General features: G+C 38.6%; 1 protein-coding gene across 1 annotated transcript in view; it reads left to right on the top strand.

The window, feature by feature from the left end:
• Nucleotides 1-10186: 10186 nt before the first annotated feature.
• LOC136011282 (gamma-aminobutyric acid receptor subunit pi-like) overlaps nucleotides 10187-24558 on the top strand; it is a 51469-nt gene continuing 37097 nt past the window's right edge. The window contains exons 1-3 of the mRNA XM_065672918.1: nucleotides 10187-10294; nucleotides 17897-17985; nucleotides 23752-23855. Coding sequence (XP_065528990.1) covers nucleotides 17930-17985; nucleotides 23752-23855 — 160 coding nt within the window. The 5' untranslated portion in view covers nucleotides 10187-10294; nucleotides 17897-17929. The remainder of the gene's footprint in view (nucleotides 10295-17896; nucleotides 17986-23751; nucleotides 23856-24558) is intronic.

Here is a 24558-nt window from a genome sequence, read left to right as displayed (position 1 = left end):
TCAATTTTTCCAAGTTAAAACTTTAACAAGTTAACTGCTCGTACTGCACAACTTAGCAAGAGTTTCCTATAACGTTTACAAACATAGAAATCCCAATCTGAACTACCTGAATGCCCATCAACATTCAGAAAAGCAGAATTATTCACATAATACAGAGCTGGTTAGATAAAGGATACGTAAACACAGCTACAAGAAAATGCAGTTAAATAAAGCTCCTGACTGAAATAAGCCATTGCACCTGTGATAACATTGGCTATGAACTGAACTCGTCAGCAGTCAGTGCTGTAGACAAAGATTCAAATTTCACATTACTCCACATATTTTTAACATCAGTCCATAGTTACTAAACAAGGTTTTGTCAGTAGCTCATCATCTGTCCTGCTCCTGCAGGTATATCAACCATTTTAAATAGAGGTGTGGCAGTGTTTTATGTAAGACATATTCATTGCATGAGCTGGTTATGTGTGCCCCTACACTGGCCTCACATTTTTCATGGCTACCAAGTCAGCAAGCCCATTATATCCACCAGCTGCTCAGGAAAGACATTTTTCCTAAAAGCTAAAACAATTGATCCTTAGTTGGGTTTGGAATTACCAACCTTGGTAATGATAATCCCCACACAACTTGCCTTGGCCAACCTGTCTCATTAATAACTTTAAACTGTCGTTTACAAATACTGCTGTATTATACACCTCACCTGAATCAAGCCTTGTGATATTGGTCTGCAGTCAGTGTTAGCCCAGGTCCTAGGCTAGCAGTCTGCAGGACGAATGCATGTTTGTCCTGCAAAAATCAAACAGGCTGCTGAAGCAGAAGAGGATTTCCCTGTGTTTGAGGATGGTACCACACTGCCACCCTCAGCAGGAACAGCATATCAGCATTAATACAAACATTTCCCTCCTTTCGAAAGGGAAAGAATCACATGATCTTTAATTCACTTCCAGTGAGTAATAAACCCATCTCCCATCCACTGCGTGTGTCACTACCATAAGCAGCATTGTACTTTGAGGAAATAAAAAGATGAAGTACTTGCGCCAATAATGTTTGCTCAGGCTCCTCTTGAATATGGGACTACAGTAGGTACTGATGAACTGATGAGCAGTGATAAGCAGTCTGTCTTAATTACTAACAAACAGCTTTGTTATGTCTTTTTCATAGATACACAGTGATTAATGGTGAGCCAGAACTATGTGTTTCTTCTTCTTCCATTATATAAATATATGGAAACACATACATACCAATATTTCATAGTATGCATTTGATATCAAAATATTACACCATGGTTTGCTGACAATGTACACTTAAGAAGTCATTACCCTGTGTGCTTTAAATACTATATATAATCTTAATTTTGTGATAACTCTTGAATCAGTTCAGCAGAGCACATTATAATTAAAATATTCATCTTTGAATCATCTGTGATTTCTCATTCACTTAAATACGTGCCAACATCTGTAAAGAAGTACAAAACCTGCAATTTCAGAACTATTAAGTAACAGCTTTCTCCTGTCTCAAGCCCAGATTCCCTTTTCCTTCTTGCGGTCTGAATTTTTCTAATCAGACTCCAGGGGAGAGTTGGCAATACCTCAGTCACAGGTAAAAGCAGCTGCACAGACACCTTTTTTAGAGACCAGAGATTGCAGTCATGGGCCAAATACAGGAACCTGTCTCCTCATAAGTTAAATATTACAGAAAATTCCTATTTTCCAGCTGCTTACTGTCAGCCCAGACCCAAGGGTTGAACATTTTGCCCACCTATGTCTATTTTCCATGCTTCCCCTTCAATACAGGGCCATAGTATTCCTACAGCCTGGGAATTAGAGGTTAAGATTGACTGTATACAACTTTACTACTCTGCCTGATCACAGAGTAATGTAAATCAGACCAGGAGACTGGTAATAATTACATAATTGAAGTATTAAAGAATGATTTCTAATATAAATTCCAAGCCTTCATTATAATACACTTAAAGAACAAGAGAGAAAAAGCAAGCAGCATAGAAGCAGGACAAAAGCCAAAATAAAAACCAAGCTAAAAAAGGGTTAGCATTTGGAATACACCAAAAGCACACAAACCTTTTTGAAAGAGTGTTATTTTGAGGCTCTGAGCCTCAGCACTTTGCATCCCAAGGACTGTTGAGTTAGTAGGCTTGAATTGGGTTCTTCGCAGATTTCATTAAAGAGACACTGAAGATAATTCATTTCCATTTGATCAAATTACTGTGTGATTTTGAATCAATGTGGCATTTAAGACCACTGTAGATGTCGATTTCCATTAACTTTTATTGGGAGATTTTTATATGTCGTATGTATCTATAACCTCTTCAACTGCCTTTGGCATTTTCTGTTCTTGAAATTACTTTTTCTTCTGGTTTAATAGATCAGACAGATATTACATCTTTTGAATTAAAGCAACTCCCCATGCACTCCTGAGGAAAATGAAAAATCATTTGAGCATAATTGCAAACTTCTCGTGTAGTCTTTCTGCAGTTTAAAACTCTTTACCTCTCAGAATAACATAAATAACAGGTTTTCTGCATAAATAAGTTCTGTTGTTATACAGATTAAAGTTTTACTCATCGCTTAAATTGGAACATGAGGAAATCCTCTTTCATGACCCAGAGTTCATATATGTTAAGCTATGATAGCAATCTATCAGCCTCTTGTTAAGTTTTTAGAAGATTAATATTTAGGCTTAGGGCTGAAAACCTAGTCCGCTATTCTGTAACTATTCCATTCCCTTGCCAACTGTAATCTGCAACTTCAAAGTCACAGGCATTGGGGCACATGACGTCCACAGTCACAGAAATTAATCAGCCTGAGGAAGGGCAGAAGATCAGGATACCCATTTCTTTACAAGGATCTGAAGCCATCTAAATACCTCTAGGAGTGCAGGGATTTAAATATGTACCATTGGTAAAAATGAAAAGTCTTACAATATTTTGCATTATGAAAACAGGACTTGCGAGACTTTTGCACCATTGTGTTTCTCTAACTCTGTTTGGACTACATCACCGTGCTTACCACAGTCTATGGCAGCTCTTTCATACTGATTGGATTGCTTGCATCCTTCAAAGGACTACTGAGGCAGCTGCTGAAAAATGCCCATCACCACCTTTACCCAGACACTTCCAATTCCCCTCCCCGCCCCCCAAGGGGGACACAGCTTTGAAAAGAGAACATAGAAAAGGCCACATAGTGCATAGCTACTCAAAATAAGAATTATACTTTTTTTCCCCTGGAATTTTTGCTCTACAAAGAGTTAGTCCCAGTCAAAAAATAATGTTGTGATCACATACTAATGAGCTTGTAGAAAGTTTAGCTTCACCACCTAGTTGTCTAAATACTCCTTATGGGTTCATAGTTTTACATCAAGGGGTTTTGTACATAGTGTATTCATAAGGCAGACAGAAATGAACATTACATTTTAATTTGATAAACTTAAGAGATAGTAATCCAAGTGACATTGAAGATGCTATTATGCCTTGCTATTATTCTCCTTGCATAATTTTACAGGACATGAAAGCCTGATAAGTGCCTGTTAGAAATACTTTTTCCATGTTGCTAACTAACTTTTGAAAGAAATGCTGGCAAATCCTTTTCATGTTTGTAAGTAACTACTAAGCCTTAATAAATAGCACATTGAAGTCTACATTTAATACAAGTAGGAGTTAGATTCTGGAGTAGTGCACAGCCAACTATAGAAACAAAATTTGTCTTACTACTTTCCACAGTATGCTTTAAAAAGAGTACATTAGTAGTAGGAACCCTTTTGTGTAAAATACAGTGCTGAAATTAAAGGAAGCAGCAAGTAAGTTATTTCCTTTTAGAAGCAAAGTAGTTTGTTTTGCTTGATAAGGTCTCCCTAAGCTTTGGCTCTCTAATGTTATGCAATATATGGTATAGAGTATAGCAGAATAAACCAAGCTGTAAGTACATGAAGCCATGCGGTACATGTTCACAGCACAGTGTAGTCCCGTTTGTGCTGGAAAAATACTTTACTGTCAAAGTAGTGTTTCAGTGTTATGTCATCAAGTTCTTTAGTCTTGCTCAAATTACACAGCAGATATGGCTTAAGAAACAAAATTTCAATGTATTAATTCTTACTGGTTTTACTATATCTCACACAGAGCTGTTGATGAAAAGATGATCATTACATTCATGGACATTGGTGGCATCTTCAGGTAAACTGAGTATGGACAGGACAAAGCAGCACTTTTCTAACAATCATTGCTTTCATGAAGAAGCATAGAAAAGGTGAAGTAACCACTCTGGCTTCTCTTTGGGGAAGACAGCAGTTCAGAAGACAGCAGAAACTCCTTCTCCCAGCAGTTCAGCTTTATCTGCAGGAGTACACAACCGCAACTCAAAATTTGCCTGTCTAGACAGTCAGGGTGAGCCTGATCCTCCATAGCTTTTCCTGGTCCTACTTACAATTCTTGCTAATTACACTCCAATGTATTTATCTTACCCCATGTTATAGACAGGCCAGAGAACCCATAATGCATGTCATTAATATCTGTATAGCTCTCTGTGGTAATAGGGACTGTGAAACTAGTGCTTGATTCTCAGTATCACACTTGGAGGCTTTTTGTTACTGACAGCTGAACATGTGCATGATGAAAAGTGAGCATTTCAGGTCAGTAAAAAAAAAAGAACCAACAACAAAACCCCAACAAAACCAAACCAAAACCAACCAAACCAAACCAAAACCCCAAACTCCTATGAAAGTAAGTCTTTCAAAACAGGAGAGACATCCCAGCCATAAGCTTACACATTTCCACTGTCTTACTGATCAACTGGAAAATTAAAATTGTATCTGATGCAAGACTAGCACAAGCCTGCCTGTTCTTAACAGAATCACTTAATCCACCTGGCCTTTCAGGCATTGACAGCATTATACAAAGAAAATCAATTACCTGAGATAATCAAATCCACTGTCTTCATCTCAGCTTTCTCATTCGTTTAATCTAATTCTTGAATATTGACATTATTCCAGGCATAATGGAAACATAAGTACTTCATTAAAGCCAGCACCTGGACATACTCAACAGTGTAGCAAGAGCCAACAAAGCTATGACAAACACAGCCTTGCTGTTATGAATCAACTGACAAGTGATACAACCAAAAATATGTGCTTCTCAAAACAACCTTTAAAGAAGCAGTAGTTTCAGACAGAGGTGCCTTGCTCCCAGGGAGGTTTCAGCCTGGAGTGCTTTGTCACTACATAGGAGTGGTAAAGAATTGCATAGTGCCTGAAAGCCATGATCTGAGCTGAAGATGTTCAGGTGCAAGATGCATCCTGGCTGTCTGTAACAGCATCTCAAGGTAACAGAGCCATCATGCTCCAGACTGAGACATGAGAGACCCCAATTTCAGTAAGAACATGCTTTGATTTCAGCACTAAGTAATCCTGTAAGAGGTCAGTCGAACATTAAAATAATCCAGGCTTAAAACACCATCAGTGACTTCTGTGAAAAAGTAGCAAGTAGTGAAATAAGAAGTTACTTGACAAGTAAAGGTTTATCAAGAGTGGAAAAATTTCAACCCATGATAATCTGGAAGAAAATTGAAACATCCAATATTTAATAAAAAAATTGTGTTTTATATGACTCTTGCTACAGGCAAAGTTCAAAGGATTGACGTGAAACTGGGAAAAAAGATACAAAAAGGGAATATACAAACTCTTCAATCTGAGACATTTTATATTTTCATTATTTTCCCCTCAGATAATTTGGAATAGGTGCAGAACACATAACCCTCAGATCACTGGGTATTATTACAATAATTTAAAATGAAACTATTTGTGCAGCCTGTACGTAGGTGTAAGAATGTAGACTTTCATGGACCAGCATTCCTATTGGAGAGTAGGCCTCACCAGGTATTAGAACACTAATTGACTCATCCTTTACTTCCCACATAATTTATAGTAAGCAGAAAAATGTTTTCCTTAAGAATTCTAAAGATGGAGCACATTTTATGGTGTTATTTTCATCCTTTCGATTACATTCCCTGGGACATTGAATAATGAAATGTAATTGTTTATAGTAAATTCAAATCTATTCTCTCTTATTAGCAGATTTTGAAAGTCCTCAACATTGGAATTACCTGATACCTCATTAACATTAGAAGACTTAAATCAAATCTAGAGAGCAGTAGGTATTTTCTCACTTTTTGTTTTGTGTTTAGCTTATAGTTGTATTATTTGTTCTCATTTTCAAGTTCTCATACTCCATTTATTCAGAACTCATTGGTCATTATTGCAAGCATTTGCACTTACATTATATGTAAAAAATAATGTCCATTAAATATCGATGTAATCAAATTAAAAATGGGGACATTTTTGTTTATGACACACCACACTGCCAAGTATTTTATGTGTCAGTAGGATACTGAAGTGATAATGTCAATATTGGCTTATTTAAGTGGGTTGTGTGTTACTGGGCAAGCAGTTTAAGCACCTAAAATATCACAGTCAGCCCGCTGGTCAGAATTTAAAATATGTCTAAGAATCCTTAAGATAGAAGTTCACCATGTTTTCTATTATTCTTGGCATTAGAGCTATTGAAAATCATGAGAGGTTACAACATTGTTTAATCAGTGCTGCGGATGTTACAACAGCCCTCTGAGGTTGGTCCTTATAACCATAAAAAAAATCTACTAAAACCATCCCAAAAATACAACTTACCCAGCACAGGCTCCAGTACAGATGCAGAGGGCAAAATGCACAGACGAGTTAAATGCTTTCTTATTGCAGGCGTCCAGATTTTTCTGTTGAAGAAGCTTTTTCTGCAAGTTGTCCTCTGAAACAATTTCGATGCTCTTTACCAGCCTGAGGATGGAGTCAGCTGATTTTCCCAGCCGATGAATGGCTCTATTCAAAGACTTAAGCTTTGGGTTAATAATTGAGCTCTCCCCTTCTGGGACTAGCTCAAACACATGTGGTGGGTTCAGTGTCTCAGAGGTCCCATTGCTGCAGGGAGCACAGAGGGGACAAGGGTTTGGCAGGAACTGGGTCTTGAGGTGATAGAGGAGGTCTGCTTCTGTGCAGACTCAGGTTAACCAGTTGCTCCTAAGTACAACCCTTGCTGCGGGTGCAATAACTCCAACAGAAAATTAATAAACTGAAACCCATGGGCATTCTCTGAAGGACCAGTATAAGCCTTAGAAGAAACCAGCCTAAGTTTTAGTTTGATATTAACAGGTTTTACTACCAGCTTTAGTATTTTAGGCCATGGTAATGGTTTACTTGCTTGTCTTCAACAGACACTATCAGAGTGCTCATGGCCCAGGTGCTGCTTCGGGTGATCCCAGTGACTGCCACTGCTCAAGACTTTTGTATGGAGAGAAGGATGTGCACTGCCCTGGATTTTCAAATGCATCTCAGCTCCCTTAGAGCCTTGGAATTCAGACAGGTGCTGAATTCCCACTTCAGAAACTTTTCAGAGTTCTCCATTTGGCACTGTGATCTGAAACAACCAACAGCACATTGATGCTTTGAGTTTTCAGGCAGAATATTTTCATTCTATTTAAATTATGGCTTGCAGTCAGTGGGAACTTGAAATAGGTTTCAAGAAGTAGGTAGAAAGAGATCCCTAAAAACTGAAGAATTTCTGATACTGTCCGTAAGATATAACCTGTGCTTGGAGTACAATTCGGAACAATAAACATCAGCATTTTTTCTATGTCAGTTGTTAATAGAATTGACTCTAAAGCTGTTTTCTCAGTTCCAATGCTATGAAATACCACGAGACCAAACTTGCTGATTCTCCCACTTGCAGCTGTTCTGCAATAGAAACAATCAGGGATTTTTTTTCCACTGGATTTCAAGCTTCTTTCTGCTTGACGGATGAATGAAAGATAAGCACTATGCATGTTACACAGACGGTTCAAATGAGATATAGGGGGGTAAGTACCCTCAGAGCAGGCACACTCAGCATGTATTCTTGACTTCTAATTGGATCAGCATTTGCATAGAATATGGGATTTTACATTTCTCTCATTTCTCCTGCCCACAGATGCAGTAACAAATAAGAGCTTCAGGCAATAACAGTAGCAGAAAGGCACACAACAGCAGGGAAACGTGTTCCATTTTTTAATCAGAGAGGTGTTTATACTCTCCCATTTTGAGCTTCAGTCAGACCTTCCTATGTACTGTAGCTTGGGGGAGCTTCCAGTGTAGTCACAGCAGGCATGTGGTGTCAAAATAGCCTACTGTAACAACACATCGGTAACTAATTTAAAGATAAAGTTAGGAAAAGGGATAGGAGGTAATGGGTTTAAATTAAAAGAGGGTAGATTCAGACTAGATAAAGATTTTTTTTTTACAATAAGGGTGGTGAAATCCTGGATGAGATTGCCCAGAGAGGTGATAGATGCCCCATCTCTGGAAACATCCGTAGAATCACAGGATCATTAGGCTTGGAAGAGACCTCGGAAGGGACCTCTGGAGATCATCCAGTCCAACCCCCTGCCAAGGCAGGGCCACCTAGAGCAGGTTACACAGGAATGCACCTAGGTGGGTTTTGAATGTCTCCAGAGATGGAGACTCCATGACCCTTCAAGGTCAGGTTCATTTGTTATTATTAATCACAAGAGAGGATGGCTTCACGCAGATTCTCCCTTTCTTTCATGCACTCAGACAGCCTGACTTCTTTATACTCTTTTTTGTTTACTTTGTGATCAAAATGGGAAGATGCTGCTTTTGTGAAGAGATCTATCTAAATTAAGATATTATAATCTATTTCTTTAGATTATATAAAAATAAAATTTCATGCTCTTATTCAAAGCAGAGGTGCTTTTCTCCTGTGTATTGCTAGTATACATGGAAAGCTACTGCACTTTAACCATTAACAACACCAACTATAGTTTTGCAAGAGACAAAGCTTCAGCTGTATACTGTCCATCTTCATTGCTCCTTCAAGACCTTCAGAAATTAAAAAATGTAAGGGAATACCAGTTCCTTCTCTCATTTAAGTAGGCAAACGCTGTTTCCAGGGCTTTTTTCTGTGGCAAAAGCAAAGTCAAAAGATGTGGCAGAAGGTAATATAACATGTCCAAATCAGATTCTGGTTATAACTTGGAAGCATTCAGTACTGCCATCTGTTCTGTAGTCCTGAAACACATATGGATGCCCCATAGCACAAGTCAGAGAAACCTGTCAATTGCTCTGATTTGTCCTGCAGCTCCCAAGGACCTGGGCACAATGCAGAGATAACTGGGTTCTGGTCATGTCCCACCCTAGATTCCTGCATCTAGCTGTTGCTTTGCTTTGCTAACTTGCCCATCTCCATTCTCTATTTATGCACGCTTACTCTTCTCATTTCAAATGATTATCAAAACAAGTGGCTGTGTGGTGCTTAGTTGCCAGCTGTGTTAAACCACAACAAACTGTCAACTTTCATCCCTGAAAGCAGCTAGTAGTTGAAACTGGAGTAGTCAAAATAATCTTTCCTCTTCCTCTACAGCTTGGATCAGCAATACCATATTTTAGTAGGGGCGATAGTGACTCTGTCAGGAAGGATTCCTCCCATCCCCTCGCTCTCATATCCTAGCTACAGACAATAATGACAGCAAATCTGAAGCTCTGTCAGAAGCTGGTTCCCCTAACACAGCCTGGGTTAGGAATCACATTCCCTAAGTGATTTGCTTCATCTTGTGTGGAATGGCGTTTCCCCAGAGAAAGTGGTTCTTTCATCTATCTGCAAGCTGTAGACAGCTCCTGAAGTGAAAGGTCAGACAGGAAAGTAACATCTGTAAAACTAACATTTTTCTTCTCATCATTCCTAGGAAGACTTGAGTGGTGTTACCTAATGACATCCAGAATATTTCCACATCAAACAGAGAACAAGGGTGGACATTTCTACCCAGGGTGGCTGGGATGTGATAGTTGCAAGAAGGAAAACACAGCAGTAAGCAGGAAGTTTTATGCAAACTCTGTTACAGAGGCACGGCAAAGAAGGAACGGTGGGAAGTGCTGCCACTGATTTTTGCCTGGCCAGGATCCCACACCGCTTCTACCGCCACAATTGTTTCCCTCAAACACACTAGAAACTGAAAAGGGGTGTTAGGAAGCAAAGGAGGAGTGGCAGGGAAGGGACAATTCTGCTTAGAGGCACCTGTGGGGGCTTATGCTAAGAGTAGCGGGGGGGCCTTCTCCTGCTGCCGCCCACTGCAGCCGTGGGCGGGCTCGAACCAGCGGTCCCCTTCAGTCCCCGTCCGGCTGCGAGGGTGCACGGAGGCGGCCGCCGCGCTCCGCCCGCTGCTGCCGCGGAGGGGCCGCGGCTCCGGCCCAGGTAAGGCGCGTTGTTCCTCGGGGAACGCGGCACCCTCCCGCCGGGAGCCTGTCCAAGCGCTGGTCCCTTCCTCGGGGTACTCCTGACTTCCCTTCGCATTCCTCCCCCTCTCTGCTCAATTGTTTAAAAAAATAGTTAGCTTTCCCTCTGAGGTATTACTAAGACGCATTCTGCTGGATTAAAATGTCACAGAATAATTTAAATTGCCATTAATAACTCAACTCTGAGAAGTGAGTTTCACCACAAAAGCCTGCAAAAACTTGTTTTTAAAAGCAGTGAATGGCATATGGAGAAACTTCTCCCAGAAACACAATTGAAGAGCTAGCTTCCATTTTTTCCCAACTCCCTATCAAATCTGTACATCTCACCTCAAATGAAAACATAGATGAACAATGAGCCAGTACTTACAAAGGGGTGCAATATTTGAATGAAAATAGATCATGTTGATTAAACCTGTTGTTGGGCATTGAGTCATGATGAAAGGAAATATTTGAATTAAATGAGAGCATTTTATTTCTTCTAGCAGGCTTTTTTTCTAATTATAAAAGAATCACATGCCTGTGTACATAATTTCAATGTCTATTCAGTCTTTATAAATAGGCTTCTTAAAGGTTGCTCTTCGTCATAACACAACTCTAGGCAGTTGCAATGACTGACATAGAATAAAGCTGAAGCAGTATGTCCTTAAAGGAAGGGAAGCTCCTGAAACAGCCACACACTTACTACATGGGGAGATGAGGTAAATCTACATTAGTGTAGAAAAAAAAAAAGAATAACCTGAAAAACATGTTTTATTAAAAAATGCCACATGCTTTTAAAGCTCCTCTTGTGATTTCCTCTTTGGGTGAACTCCTGGTTACTTTGAGCCCAGTTCCACATCTCAGTCAGAGCAATTCCTCTGACTTCAGCCTTGGCAGGTATGGATGTGTGCAGCTGAGCTCAGGACACAGAACATCAAGAACATTCACATTTTTGCACGGCTGTACAATTGAAAGCATTTCTTCCTGTGATTATCATTTGCTAATGTATGTGTTTCTACTGAGTAATTTGAATTAATTTGTGCCAGGTCATTTCACATGCAAAAGCTTCCTAGATTGTAAAACCTCTAAACTACTTTGAAAACCGATTTTCTCCTTCCTAGTCTTTCATCCTGTCACACTGCTCAAAATGGTTAGTTTGTAAGTATCCTGTAGCCAGGATATTCCCTGATCCAGCATGGAAATACAGACCTTGGACTTAAACTGACAAGTAGCTGCTTGATGACTGAGTGTCCCAAGAAAAATAAGACTTCCTCTGTAGGTTTACAGGTATGCATAAGAACAGTCAAAACAGGAAAAATCTGTGCTTCAAATGAATAATTTCCATGGGAAACAAGGTGTCACTGGGGCATATGCCCTCCCTTCTCTGTCTACCCCTATCAAACAAACAAGCCTTTGCAACTGCAAACAAAATTAATTACAAACCAAGGGGCTGATTCTGTGTCATAAATCTCAGGGACACATTGCAGAATCTATAACAAGGATAGAAGATGGATATGATTAAGCCTAATCAGATACCGCAGGGCTATTATTTTCTTCCTTAGAGCCTCAAGCATGTATTCAGTGACATATAGAGATGTCTCTCTCATTCTCCCATGTCAGAGGCTATATGGAGGGAAGCTGTGGGCAGATTACTTGGGTCCTGGATGGTTTCTATAATATTAAAACACTTGAGAAAAGCTTACAGTCATCAGTGTCTATATGGGGAGACTGCCCTTCAGGTTAAGACCTAGAAGGTTCTAGCTCTGTTAACTTTCATAAGGAACAATAATTTAAACTGGCGTCAGAAAGATATGATTTCACTTGTCTTTTCAAATCAAGTTGTTACTTTCTTAATCTGAACCATCATATTCTGTCCAACTTTATGGATTTTCAACTATAAATATCAATCATATCCATTTTGATAGTGCCCAGACAAAACTGTGGCTCCATTTTGCTGCAGGCTACAGAAACAAGTTAGCCTGGTCCCCGTAGCTAGTGAAGTGTAGCATTGGTGCTGTAGCAGCGCTGTATCTGCTTTCAGCCCCCACTTGTGAGTACCCTTTAAAAAGTTGGTCACCTGAAGTGCACACCCAGGCAGCTGTGAGATGGGAGACCACCTAAGCCATCAGCGTTAGGCACATGAAAGTTGTTTGCACCTTCCTGCAAAGTCAAAACCTTTATTAAGGTGCCTTTGAGGCAGAGAACTTGGTGAGAAATACAGACCTTAGTCTAGAACTGAAAATACCCCCAACAATTAGACAGTATTCATACACTTACTACAGTATTAGCAGCATACTGGCTAGTCTTTACCCCTTTTGTGTTTAGAAGTACTGATACTAAAAAAGAAAAAAAAATAAAATGGCTGCAACAGTGTTTCTTTGACCTAGTTTATGACCTTCCGGTGTCTTTTGAGAGCAGTGATTTTACATGTTAATTTGTGTATAAATCAGGGCATTAAAATCTGTCACCGAGTTGTTGCTGCTCCAGTCTGAAATCTTGCAATGCTAATTCATATATATATATTTAAATAAATGAAATCTCATATGTTTATCATACTGATTTATTCAGGATAATTTGAAAGACTCTTATACAATGTTCTATACATATATAAGCAATGTTTAATTGTGACATTCCGCTTGCAGCTCATTTTGCTACACCAGAGAAGCAAATCTTCATTTCTGGTAAATTTTAAATTCATTCTACTTTTATTAAGAATATGAGCTCCTGATGTTGAGCAGTACCTTTGACAAAAACATCTCGGAGCACAAAACTTGAGAGAGATGTACAGATTGAAGCAACTTCCTGAGTATTTCAGTGAGAAAGTGACATTTTCAGCTATTATTCATATCACCTGGCATATGTGACAACTCTATTGATCAGAGCATCAGAGCATAACTGGAATTCAGTATTTCACTTTGATGTATTGCTAGATACAACAACAGGAGAAATTTAACGTCCACCCAATTGCTAACATAGCACTGTCACACAGATGGCCCCTGTACTACTTTTCTTCGAAGAAAACATGACAAGACAGCTACTTCCCATAGACCAAGTAAATCTAACTTTGCTTACTTGCCCAAGGAGACTTGGGCATGGTTTATGTCCATGCTAGGCAAGATAGATGTGCCTAGGGTTTAGAAGTGAGCTAGCTGGTATGCCAAGAGCCAGCTTGTCATGCAAATAAGAGGGTCCCCCTTATAAGAGGATGCAGACATACGCACTGGTCTACTTTCATCAGTCAATTCACCAGTCAGATGCAGAGTTTTGCTGCTTCTGGGTTTTATTCCTTCTTTCTGATTTACCCTATTAAAAAAGATTTCTTTCTACTATTCAAGCCATGCACTTTGCAGCATTAATCGATCTTAACATGAAAAATAACCTGAATTGTGAAAATTTTGCATTTTCTTTCATGAGCTATGTAGTTTAGGGAGACTTAAAAAGTAACTTAAAGCTAGGACTATTAGAGAGGCTTTCAGATTAATACATAGGCAGATAGCATGTCACTTTATTCACCAAAATATCTGCAACTACTCTTAATAAGTGGAGTTGGCTTTTCCAAGTGACAAGCAAAATTCACTCTGTCCCTTAATTTTAACTTATTGCTTGTGCACAGCTGAAGATAAAAAAATATTTCCTATGCAACTTGAAGATGAGAAGAGGGAGGAAGATGACCCAGAAAAAGCCACTGATAATGACAGTAGAGGGTCAGGTACCAATTTGCAAGGGCAGGAGTGAAGAATGACTAAAGAATCTGGAAGTGACAGTGGCATTCTTGGGCCATATCCTGCAGGAGTTTTTCCTTTTCATTTCTTTTACCTTGTGACTGCCTTGCATATATCCACTCCTTCCATCAAGTGTTTAGTATTTTCAGCCTTACACTGTTCTCCCTCCAATTGTTTCATGTTGCTCTAACAAGCAGAGGATAGAGTGAAGAATATATATATATGTATATATATACACACGCATATACACACTCATGGGCCACACAGCAGTTGCACTGGACATTGCAAGTAGAACAACACAGGGCAGGGGAGGTAGTTACACTTTGGCCCTCCGACTGCATGCCTCCTGAATTTCCAGCTACTTTTCAGTCAAGCACTTGAAGGCACTGCCATTCAACAGTTTGGATACAGAAATCAAATGTGACTTCAATCTATAAAACTGCTATTGAGTTTTCATTTTGAGACAACTCTATTCAGTTTTAGATGCCTGCAATAGCAGCCATGGGAATTCAGACACATGGCATGCCATATGCCAAGGTTTCTTTATCTAATAATTTTTAATCTTTTCATGCATCCACCTGTGGATAAGATCATAGAATCATAGAATAGTTAGGGTGGAAAGGACATTAAGATCATCAAGTTCCAATTCTCATGCCATGGGCAGGGATGCCCAGAGCTCTGCCCAGCCTTGAACACTGCCAGGGATGGAGCATTTACCACATCTTTGGGCAACCTGTTTCAGTGCCTGACCACCCTCACAGTAAAGAACTTCTTCCTTATATCTAACCTGAACTTCCCCTGTTTAAGTCTGAACCCATTACCTGTTGTCCTATCACTGCAGTCCCTGATGAAGAGTCCCTTTCCAGAATCCTTGTAGGCCCCCTTCAGATACTGGAAGGCTGCTATGAGGTCTCCATGCAGCCTTCTCTTCTCCAGGCTGAACAGCCCCAACTTTTCTACCCTGTCTTCATAGAGAAGGTGCTCAAGCCCCCTGATCATCCTCATGGCACTTCTCTGGACTTGCTCGAGCAGCTCCATGTCCTTTTGTAGAATACGTATTTCATTCTTTGATTCATTCACACAAAATTCACTTCAAGTGAAATTTCAAGATACTGCTACAACCTCTGCCAGCTCTCTGCTCATCGTATTTCGGTGTCAGAGGCTTGTTAAACTTGCATAATTCACTTTTGCTCTCATGCTGAAGTTAATACATAGTGGATTCCCAGGAGAAATTCCAAACCGTTACATGCTATTTCACAGCCCTTCTCTAGTCTAATTCAAAGTAGAAAGTAGTGTTGTCCCAGCATATGGGGAACTGGGGCAGATATTTGTTACCTTCAGCTCAATTACTTAACAGTATGTTTAGAATATGAAGATGTGTTAGTATATGCACAATAATCTGGACAGCATGTAGCCTGTCTGGTAAAATTGAAAGGCTTGATACTCCATGCAGAAAACAGGTTATGTATGTTTTTACAGGTTCAGGGAAAGAGGAAAATATTCTGAGTCCTGCTAAGCTAGCTTTAAATACCAGTATTTAATTGGGTCTACATATATAGGAAGGAATCCTGCAGTGAGTGTATTGCATTTGATAAAGGAATGCATGACAGATGAAAGTTCCAGATGTGCAAACATGCCAAGAGGCAGGCCTTTCAATGGAACCAGCTCAGTAAGTTTTCAGTGGAACAAACCAGCTCAGTAAGGACATCAGAGAAAATGCATGTATGCAGGCATGTATGCACATGCGGCAGTGATTTATATATCCAGCTTAAGTATTATCTGTGAAACTGCTGAAGACTTCAGTAGATACCCATTTCTATTCCTTGGCTGATGTGCAGTGTCCCTTTGCAGTGATGAGCTGCCAATTGACGTGGCAATTGGATCTCTTGATGAATATTCTTATCCAGAAATAAAAGATCTTTTCCTTCTTGTTATTTCCATGCTCTCCCTTCCTGAGCACACAAAATTAATCCATCTACCATAGAATGGATTTGACGTTTCAGGTGTTAGAGTATAATTCTCCACCCCATCCCCCATAAAATTGCTACATTGAATGCTGGTTAAGATCTAAAGGTAAAAGAGTTGTTTTAGAAAGAGATTAGTAATCAGCCCATTCATTTTGATCTTCAGTACTGTAAAAACTAAAACCAAATAAGTACAGAAATATCCATAGGTTTCCTTAATCTGTTTATAAAGGATCTTCAGACACATTAGGAGCTCATAGTAGCAATTCAAAAGCTAAATATAAAAGCAGCTTTATGAAGTACTTATGAAGTCAGTAAGAGGTTTTCTGGGAAACCAGAAAGATAATCCTTATTTTTAGCATATTTTCCTTTGAGATAAAGATAGCGAATGTAGAAAGTATCCAAATTCAAAGTGAGATACGCAAAAGAAATCCCACGATATGCACCAGGAGTGTTCCAGAATCAGCATTTTGAGAGCAATGTTCTGACAACACCATCTGCTCATTTGTGCTGTATCTTCCTATTACAGGCTCTCTTAATGTCTCATGCATGATTTTCTGTGGAAGTCAGTAGGAGTGTATGATTTATTTTGACATTAATATTTACCAGGCTGATGTATGCTTAAAGTATCCCAGATGCTGAGAATTTTTACTGGTTTAAAAAGCCATTGAATTGACTTTTTTCTTTGGAGACATTAACTTAGTCACTTCACCACTGTTACATTCAAGTCAGATACCATTTACGCTGCATTAATTTAGGTAAACACTGCTTGTGTTGCTCTTACTAGAACTATAGACCGAAAGAAAAATTACTTTGGGGTAAAAAAAGTTCACTAGAATTTTGCATTAGAAATGAAAGGATGGTGAAACAAAGCTTCAAGTTGTGAAGCTTCAAATTCTTTACTGTTTATAATTTATTGTGAAACTGAAGTGCAAGAGACTCCTGCAAAATATATTTTGGACACCAAAAATAGTATTGTTTGATTCTCCCTTTCTAAAAGCTACAACAGATAATTCATTTGTATATATTAACATTTAACAGTTGTTTTGCAGATTCTGGGTAATGTTCCTGTCATGTAGTTGGGTTTTTTTGTGTGTTTTGAAGCAAGTCTTAAAATAACATTTATGTGCCTTGATGAAGTATAGCAAAAGTATGCTTAGCCCATGAATTTCAGATCTGTTGCAAGAATGCATTAAAATATAGACTGATACTCTTTTCATCCAGAAATGGATTACAGTGTTGACAGATTACTTAAAATAACCATTATGGATGTGAATCATACTGACAAAGGCAAAGAAATCTCATTCAGAAGAAAACATCTTGCCTCAGCCAAGCATTTTGATGGATGTGGATGCTTATATATGATTATTTATATACAGTCAAAGGACCTTTTTTTAATAGCTAGAGGCAGAAACATATCATTTTGATTTACTTCATTAACAAAAGCTTGCCAAAGATAAGCATCACAGGTATTGTTGCTACCCCCATGCCAAAGATGCTACTCTTGAACAGCTGTGTTATAAGATGGAGTGACATATTTTCCATTCAGAGTGCACTGATGTACCAAAGACACTCATTTACAAGCATGAATAGCAGACACAAAACTGTTTATGACTCTCCTGCAAAATTTTTCAAAACAATTACTTTTTGTAATATTTAAAGGACAGATGCAAAAATGAAAGAGCTGTAGTACCCTGCAATGCAGCTTCAATCGGTAAGTTGAATTATTGCTGATGTCTTTTTCTACGTTTTGAGGGGTTTTATTGTTATCAATATTTACTAATAGATTTATAGCAGCAACTATTGAAGATGCAGTAGTGTTGAAAACCTTGTGAAATTTGCGTATTTGAAATGCAAATGTACTGTAAAACATTGCCTCTGCACTTTTTTTTTTAGGGGCTGCAAGAGCTTCTGAAACCACACCTGACAATGTGCAGTATTAAATGCTGGAGTCTCAGAGCCCTTTTTCTGTTGATGATGTGTAGGTAAGAAATATTTGCTAAAATATTATTGCTTAAACATATAGTAATATCAGTTGGTTTATAATCAATTTGCTTTTAATTAGAAATATATCTGGCCAGATAACAGAGCCAAATCTCAACAGCTGAATCTTGTCTCTTAAAAAGATAAAACCACCTAAATATTAACAGAAATGCAGGACTGAACTCCTTCACAAATCGTCTTGGTTACCTTAACTGAGTTACAGTTGTTTTTCATTGAGAAGGCTGGTGGGGAAGGGAAAAAAAAAAAAACAAACCCTCAAAACACTTAATTTAAGCAAATGATCCTTGAAATGAAGGATTACTGTGTAAAGAGTGTGAATATCATCAGATGTTAGCAGATTTAGGACACAAATTTAGACGGGTCCTTGCCTAGAGCACAGTACCTTGCCCAAGGACAGAAGCGCACAGTCCACCTAAATGTACGGTAAGCTTGAGGTAGTAGAGTCATCATTGTGCATTCATTACTAAAGGAGAGTGTCTTAAAAAGATTTACCTGATTAAAATGTTGTCTTCTTATTTTCTGTGATGAAATCATGAAGTCTTTAGGAAAGCTTAGTTGTGTTAAGCTGGAAGGTGAAACCGATTCCTTCTGTGTACCAGTAACCCTGCTAACAGTGCAGTTGCCATGACAAAAAAAAAAAACACTTTAGGATAGGAATAGAGCACTGAAAATATATTCCTTATATAAAAACAGGGAAAAACTATTCTATGTAAGTAATTCTAATAAGAAAAGACAAGCATGGACATAGTCACTACCACCTTTAACTGAAGTATTTAAAGTCTATTAGCCAGTTCTGTGTAGAATTACCTATTTGGTCTCCCAGTAAAATCCTTATGGTAAGATTCTGCCTGAGTTTTGGTTCAAGTGGGTGTATAAACGTATGTTTAGATAAAGCCTGCACTTGTGAGGGCAGGTAAAAGAGTCCCCTGAAAGGGAGCTTAAAGCGTTCATCTCCCACACCTTCTCCAGTGCTATAAAGAGATCTTTGTTCAGAACACACACTTGCTCTAATTCCACCTTCCTTCCTTGTCAGCTGCGACTTGTCACACTCTATAATCGCTGCATGATTCATGGCTTTGCAGTAATAAAACACTGCTAAGAGACCAACAAAATTTAAGAAGCATCTAAGTAACAAGGAGGCTAATTTCCTTGAGAAGTTCAGCCTGCAGTGTATAATTGCCTGCATTATTATCAGGCAGACTTTTCAAATCCTCTTACAGCTTCACATGGCTAAGAGTATCCAAAATCACAGACAGTTAACTCCTGTACAGCATCCATGGGAATCACATGCATGCTTAGCACCTGTTTAGCTTGGACACAAGTGCACAGTATTGAGCTGATGTAGTATCCAAATCCAAACACAGGCTAAGATGCAGCTCTGCCCCTTGCCTGTTTCACAGCCAAGGTGATGCTTCTGCACGCAAATGCTGTTTTGCAGCACACACATCAGGAAGGTATAGTGAAAGTGGTGTTTAAAATAAAAAAATAGCTGCTTAGTGCTGAAACAGAGAAACAATTCTAAGCAGTATCCAAGGACTGAGGTGTACTGAAGCAAGGGCAAGGATTGCTCTGTAGCTGACCCCTTAGGCAACCCACATATGCAAACTCTGACTAATGCATGAAGAGGCTTTCCTCTACAGAGTATTTTATAACCTATAATGTTGTTTGGTGATGGTTTTTTATTTTAAGTTTAGAGCCTCATCTTCCTTATCATATTCATAGAGAGAACATGATCTGTCACAACACACATGCTAACAATGTCACACAAGACTATTAGGTTTCACCTTGCTTTCTAGCTCTCCCTTCCTGAATGACATTTCTTAATTTCACTTGAATTAAATTACATTACAATTACATCATAGGCGCACGTACTAAAGTCTATATCCAGGGCATTGCCTGGATCAGTTTCCCAGAAATATTTTTATTGAAAAAGTAGAAATGAAAAAATTGAGGCAAATTGATCAAAGTAATGAATAGATTCATTATCAGGGATTAGCTCAAGTAAATATCTGCTCTTTGATCCAAAGAAGGGCTCCCATTTATTTTGTGGGATTTTTAGTCTTTTGTTTTTTTGACTGAGTTTAGGGGCATGTAAATTATTTAAGTATTTGTTCCTGTATCTGGTAAATGCTAACATAATGCTAGTGTTTCAGCCTCACCAATGAACCAAAAATCAGTGGGGATACTGGAGGTTTTGAAGCAGAGAATTAATCAGTGATGTAGGTGATTCTTCTGGAGTTTATCCACAGAGACTATACAAAAGCCTGTATCCTTGAGCACCTTGGGCATGAAACAAGAAGTAACCTCTGTGTTCACATCAGTGAACCTTTCGCCTGTCAGTGGTTTGCCTGAAAACAGCTATTTTCCCCTAGATTTTCCTGAGGGGGTGTTGCTCAGAGACTGTATTTGGCATTTTCTTTCTCCCTTCTTTTGGTTCTAAGGTGTTTATGCCTCTTTCATGATACATAACTTGTGACAAAAAATACCCAGGAAAAATATTCCTGTACATGTGTCTTGACTGTACTTACATTTTAAGTGGTGATATATACTATTGTTAAGGGCAGACATGCCCTCTTCCTCCTCCAGTTACTCAAATCTGTTAAGACACTGACTTAAGAGTATCTTAAATAACAAGCAGTTGTTGTACGTATCAAGTTCAGTCTAGCCTGTAAAAATATTACATTTTTAAGACATAATACAACTAACGAAATTAAATAATTATAATTCACCTTTTATAAAAGCAAGAATGCATCACTGAACCTGAAGAGATTAAACATGTATTATACATTGACAGCCCAGAACACATAGATATTCCCAGCTGTCAAATACATATTCTGTAAAAGCCTATTGTCTTCTCAGTGGCTGGAACAGCTGTTTCAAGGCAATTCCGTACTTACATGCCTGCCTGTGTATTTCAAATATATTAAGAAAATGGAGGAACTAAAACATATGCAGTTAGTTAAATATAACAAGAAGAATACAGGGTAAAAGAGAAACTTAGATGCATTGATGAGAAGATGTACATGCATATGACGAATGAGACCCAGCTTTTACTTTAATCCTTTGTGATTCACACATAAGGCTATATGACACAATATAGGAGTGTGTTCAGCTGTTTAGCAATGAATGGGGCACACGAATTGAAGAGCACTTTAAACGAAACAGGGCATCCTCGCTTGAAATGCTGATAAGCAAATCCGCTTAAGGTATGTAACATTTATAGGTTCCTTACCTTTCAACACTAACAAGCTGCTTCTAAGTATTCCCAAAGTTACCAAGATGGTACCACCACACACTCACATATATGAGGCATCAGATTCCTCTCATATATTGGCTTAATGTGATAAGAGTTCTCAAAGATTGCCAGGAAAAATAGCATACAAGGGAGAGTACCCCAGTATTCACCGTCTCAGTTACTGCACAACCACTTTTCCGTGTCAGCAGGTTCTTACCTGTAAAAGTCAAAGACCAAAGACTACACATTGTGTATTACTGAGGGAAATAAAGAACTATTTCCACAGGTGATTTAAGGAAAGGACTTCCAAACAGCAATGGCAAAAATTTAAGATATCTTTTAGCAAATAGCGGTGAATGATAACGCAGCAGACCACTCTGTAGTTGCATATTGATCAGCACAACAGTATTATGTCCTCGTAGTGGAAAAGGGACAAGTTTTATTTTATTGTTTCACAGGTTGTGAAAGCTATTCAAGAAGAATCCAGTAAAACTATGAAATTAAACTCATGCAGCTCATCGAACACTTTGCCAAAGTTACATGCAAATTTCAAAAGCAGAAATATCTACTGCAAGTACAGTATTTGAAAGTTAAATTCAAGTACTTTTTTAATTCCAAGACTTTTGTGCAACATAAAACTGGCCCTTTTATTTATATTCACATTTTAACTTAATGTGACCATGCTTGCTTCTTTAGTACACAATTTACAGGAGAAATATTTGTTATTTCAATGATGGCATTACTCAAGACCACACCTACATTAAGTAATAACATAGTTCTCTAGCAACAATAAAAAAACAGGAACGAAATAAGGAAAGTAAATAGGACTGTTCAAATACCTAAGCTACACGAGTTGCAAGACTGCTAATGAAAAACAGCTGCTTATGTGGGAATATGGCTTGGTGAACAGAAAAGTCACGCAGCAGTGTTTCAGGACAGCAGACACCACATCACAAACCACAGTGTGATTTGGCCACATATACCTGGTGAGATCATCTCAGCATTTAAATTTTGCTAATCTGAGATACTGGATTATTCCTAGTGGATGGAAGCCACAGATTCCTGACAGAACAGCTCGAGCTCCCTCAGAGATATGGTAAAAGTAAAAATCTAAGGCGCAAGCTTTAGAAAGCTACAGGAGACCTTGAAACATCATTAGGAAGAGCAAACAGAGTTCTCAGGAGCAGCCCAAGTAGAACTGGGAAGAAGAAATACAGTGAGGATTGGGCATGACTAGGAAAGAAGACAAAAAGGGAAAGATCCTTTGACCATCAATTTGTACTTACACCCTTATCCCCAGCACTGAGCCACCACATCTACAATTCATATCTTCTGTATGGGAACTAAGGAGTAAAACTGGTTGCTTCTAGTAATGAGTCACTTCTGATGTGTGTAGTAAGAAGCAGACAGACCCTCTCCTGGTGAATATGGTGGCTGTTCTCCATCAACAAACAATGCCTCTGCATACAGCCAGCTGGGCTTCCTTGAGTCAGTTACTTGCTTGCTTCTCACCTTCATAATTAAAGTCATACCCCCACTTTTCTGAAATCACTGCAATGAGCAGTCAGTAACACTTGTGTTTTAATTTATGAAGAGCACAGCCTGAATCTGTGATGGGTGAGCACACCTTGCTGACACTGAGGTGCTCACCTTAGGGGTTAGGCAGAAACTAAGAGCAAAGCTATGCTTTGCTACGGGACAGTGTAACAGCCCTTAATGACCTCAGGTGCCCATCCATAGCTGCTAGCCATAAAGGCCTATAAAAGACAAAGTGGAAATATATAAAAAATAATCTGGATATAGTCTAAGTAAAAAACTGCAATTGTGGTATGCATCTTCTCTAGTGCCTTCACTCACCTTCCCAGTGAGGCTGTTGCAGGGGCCCCAGGGTTTTAAAATTGCTTACTTATTTCCATTTAGCTTCTGTGGTTCATATTTGTAATTACTTCAAACAAAGCAGTGGTTTGCATTTTCACTATGCTTCACCAGTTTTGCCCAACAGGGTTATTTCTGTAGCCCGTTTAAAAACTGTGTTATAAAAGCAGGATTTTAAAAGTGGTTTTATGCACTAATCTCTGAGGCTGGTTTCTGCCTCTCTCCAGGAGCTAAATTGAATGTATTTCATTATGTAAAAAGAAGCTTAATTCTAAATGCTGAAATAAACAGCCAACACTTTTCCCACATTCCTAGATTATAATAGTAATGTCCTATTTACAGAGAAGGTATTAAAGAAGACTGAACTGTTTTCTAAGGTGAGGAATTAAGAAATGGTATGCTTTAAGGTAAAAAAGTGTTATTTTCTTCCAGTAAGAGACTAATGCACATTACAAAAATCTAACGTTTTCTAGAACGTTGTTTACAGTGCTGTGAAATGCATATGTACAAATGTTTTCTAATACATTATTTGATGGGCAGTAATCATCAGTAACCTTGAAACTAAGACAGTATTTTCATCTCTACTGTAACTGATGATGTTCTTTTAAAACATTCTCACTGTTTTAATTCCATTTAGGTCAATGCAAATTTCCAAAGCTGAAGGAAAAGGTGAAATTCTACCTCCTACTATACAAAAAATAATAAAAGGATACAACAAGTATCTACGTCCATTTTTTGATAGTAAGTAGAAAAGCTGTTTCCGTAAGATTGAGCCACAATGTAATGCAGTGTCTGAAACTTAGCGATGAGAGCAAATGTTTTTTTTGCTGTACTTTTTTCCTCCAGTGTTTGACAGTGGCTGATCTGATTGTACATGATGTACCATGATATAATAAGATGTAGCATAATAGCTTTTGTGGCCCAAGGTGAAATATATATATTGCAGGCATTCACAAACAAAACTTCCAGGCTCTGTTAGAGACTTGACTGTTGATGTTAATGTGTCCTCTGCGAAATAAGCTGTCATGCCTTGCCTATTTAAAAGCACAATTTCCTCTAATTTCCTAAATAATAACTATAAAAAGTTTTGATTCAGGATAAGAAAGCTTTATTTATCAAAATGATCATGAAAGCACAGGCAAATCTGGTTACTTTATCAAGTATTAAGTGCATCTACTGTAAGAATGTAAGAGAATTATTTCATAAACGCTTCTTGCCTTGGGTCTTAAAGGTCACTGAACTGATTCACTGCAGAACTGTAAGGAAAAATAAAACAAAAATGTGAGTTTCTTGCATTAGAAGTTCATGGTCACCAGGTTGGAAGACCCCCATAGTCCACTGAACGAAGGCACATTTTACAGCCCTGCAGTACAGTGAATGTTAGGCACCTGAAATCTCAATGACAGACATCTTCCTTGCTTGAATCAGGCTATTCCATGTATCA

This window comes from Lathamus discolor, chromosome 3, assembly GCF_037157495.1.
Source record: "Lathamus discolor isolate bLatDis1 chromosome 3, bLatDis1.hap1, whole genome shotgun sequence".
NCBI lineage: Eukaryota > Metazoa > Chordata > Aves > Psittaciformes > Psittacidae > Lathamus > Lathamus discolor.
Note: the sequence above shows the minus strand (reverse complement) of the source record. Positions and strands in the feature narration are given on the sequence as shown.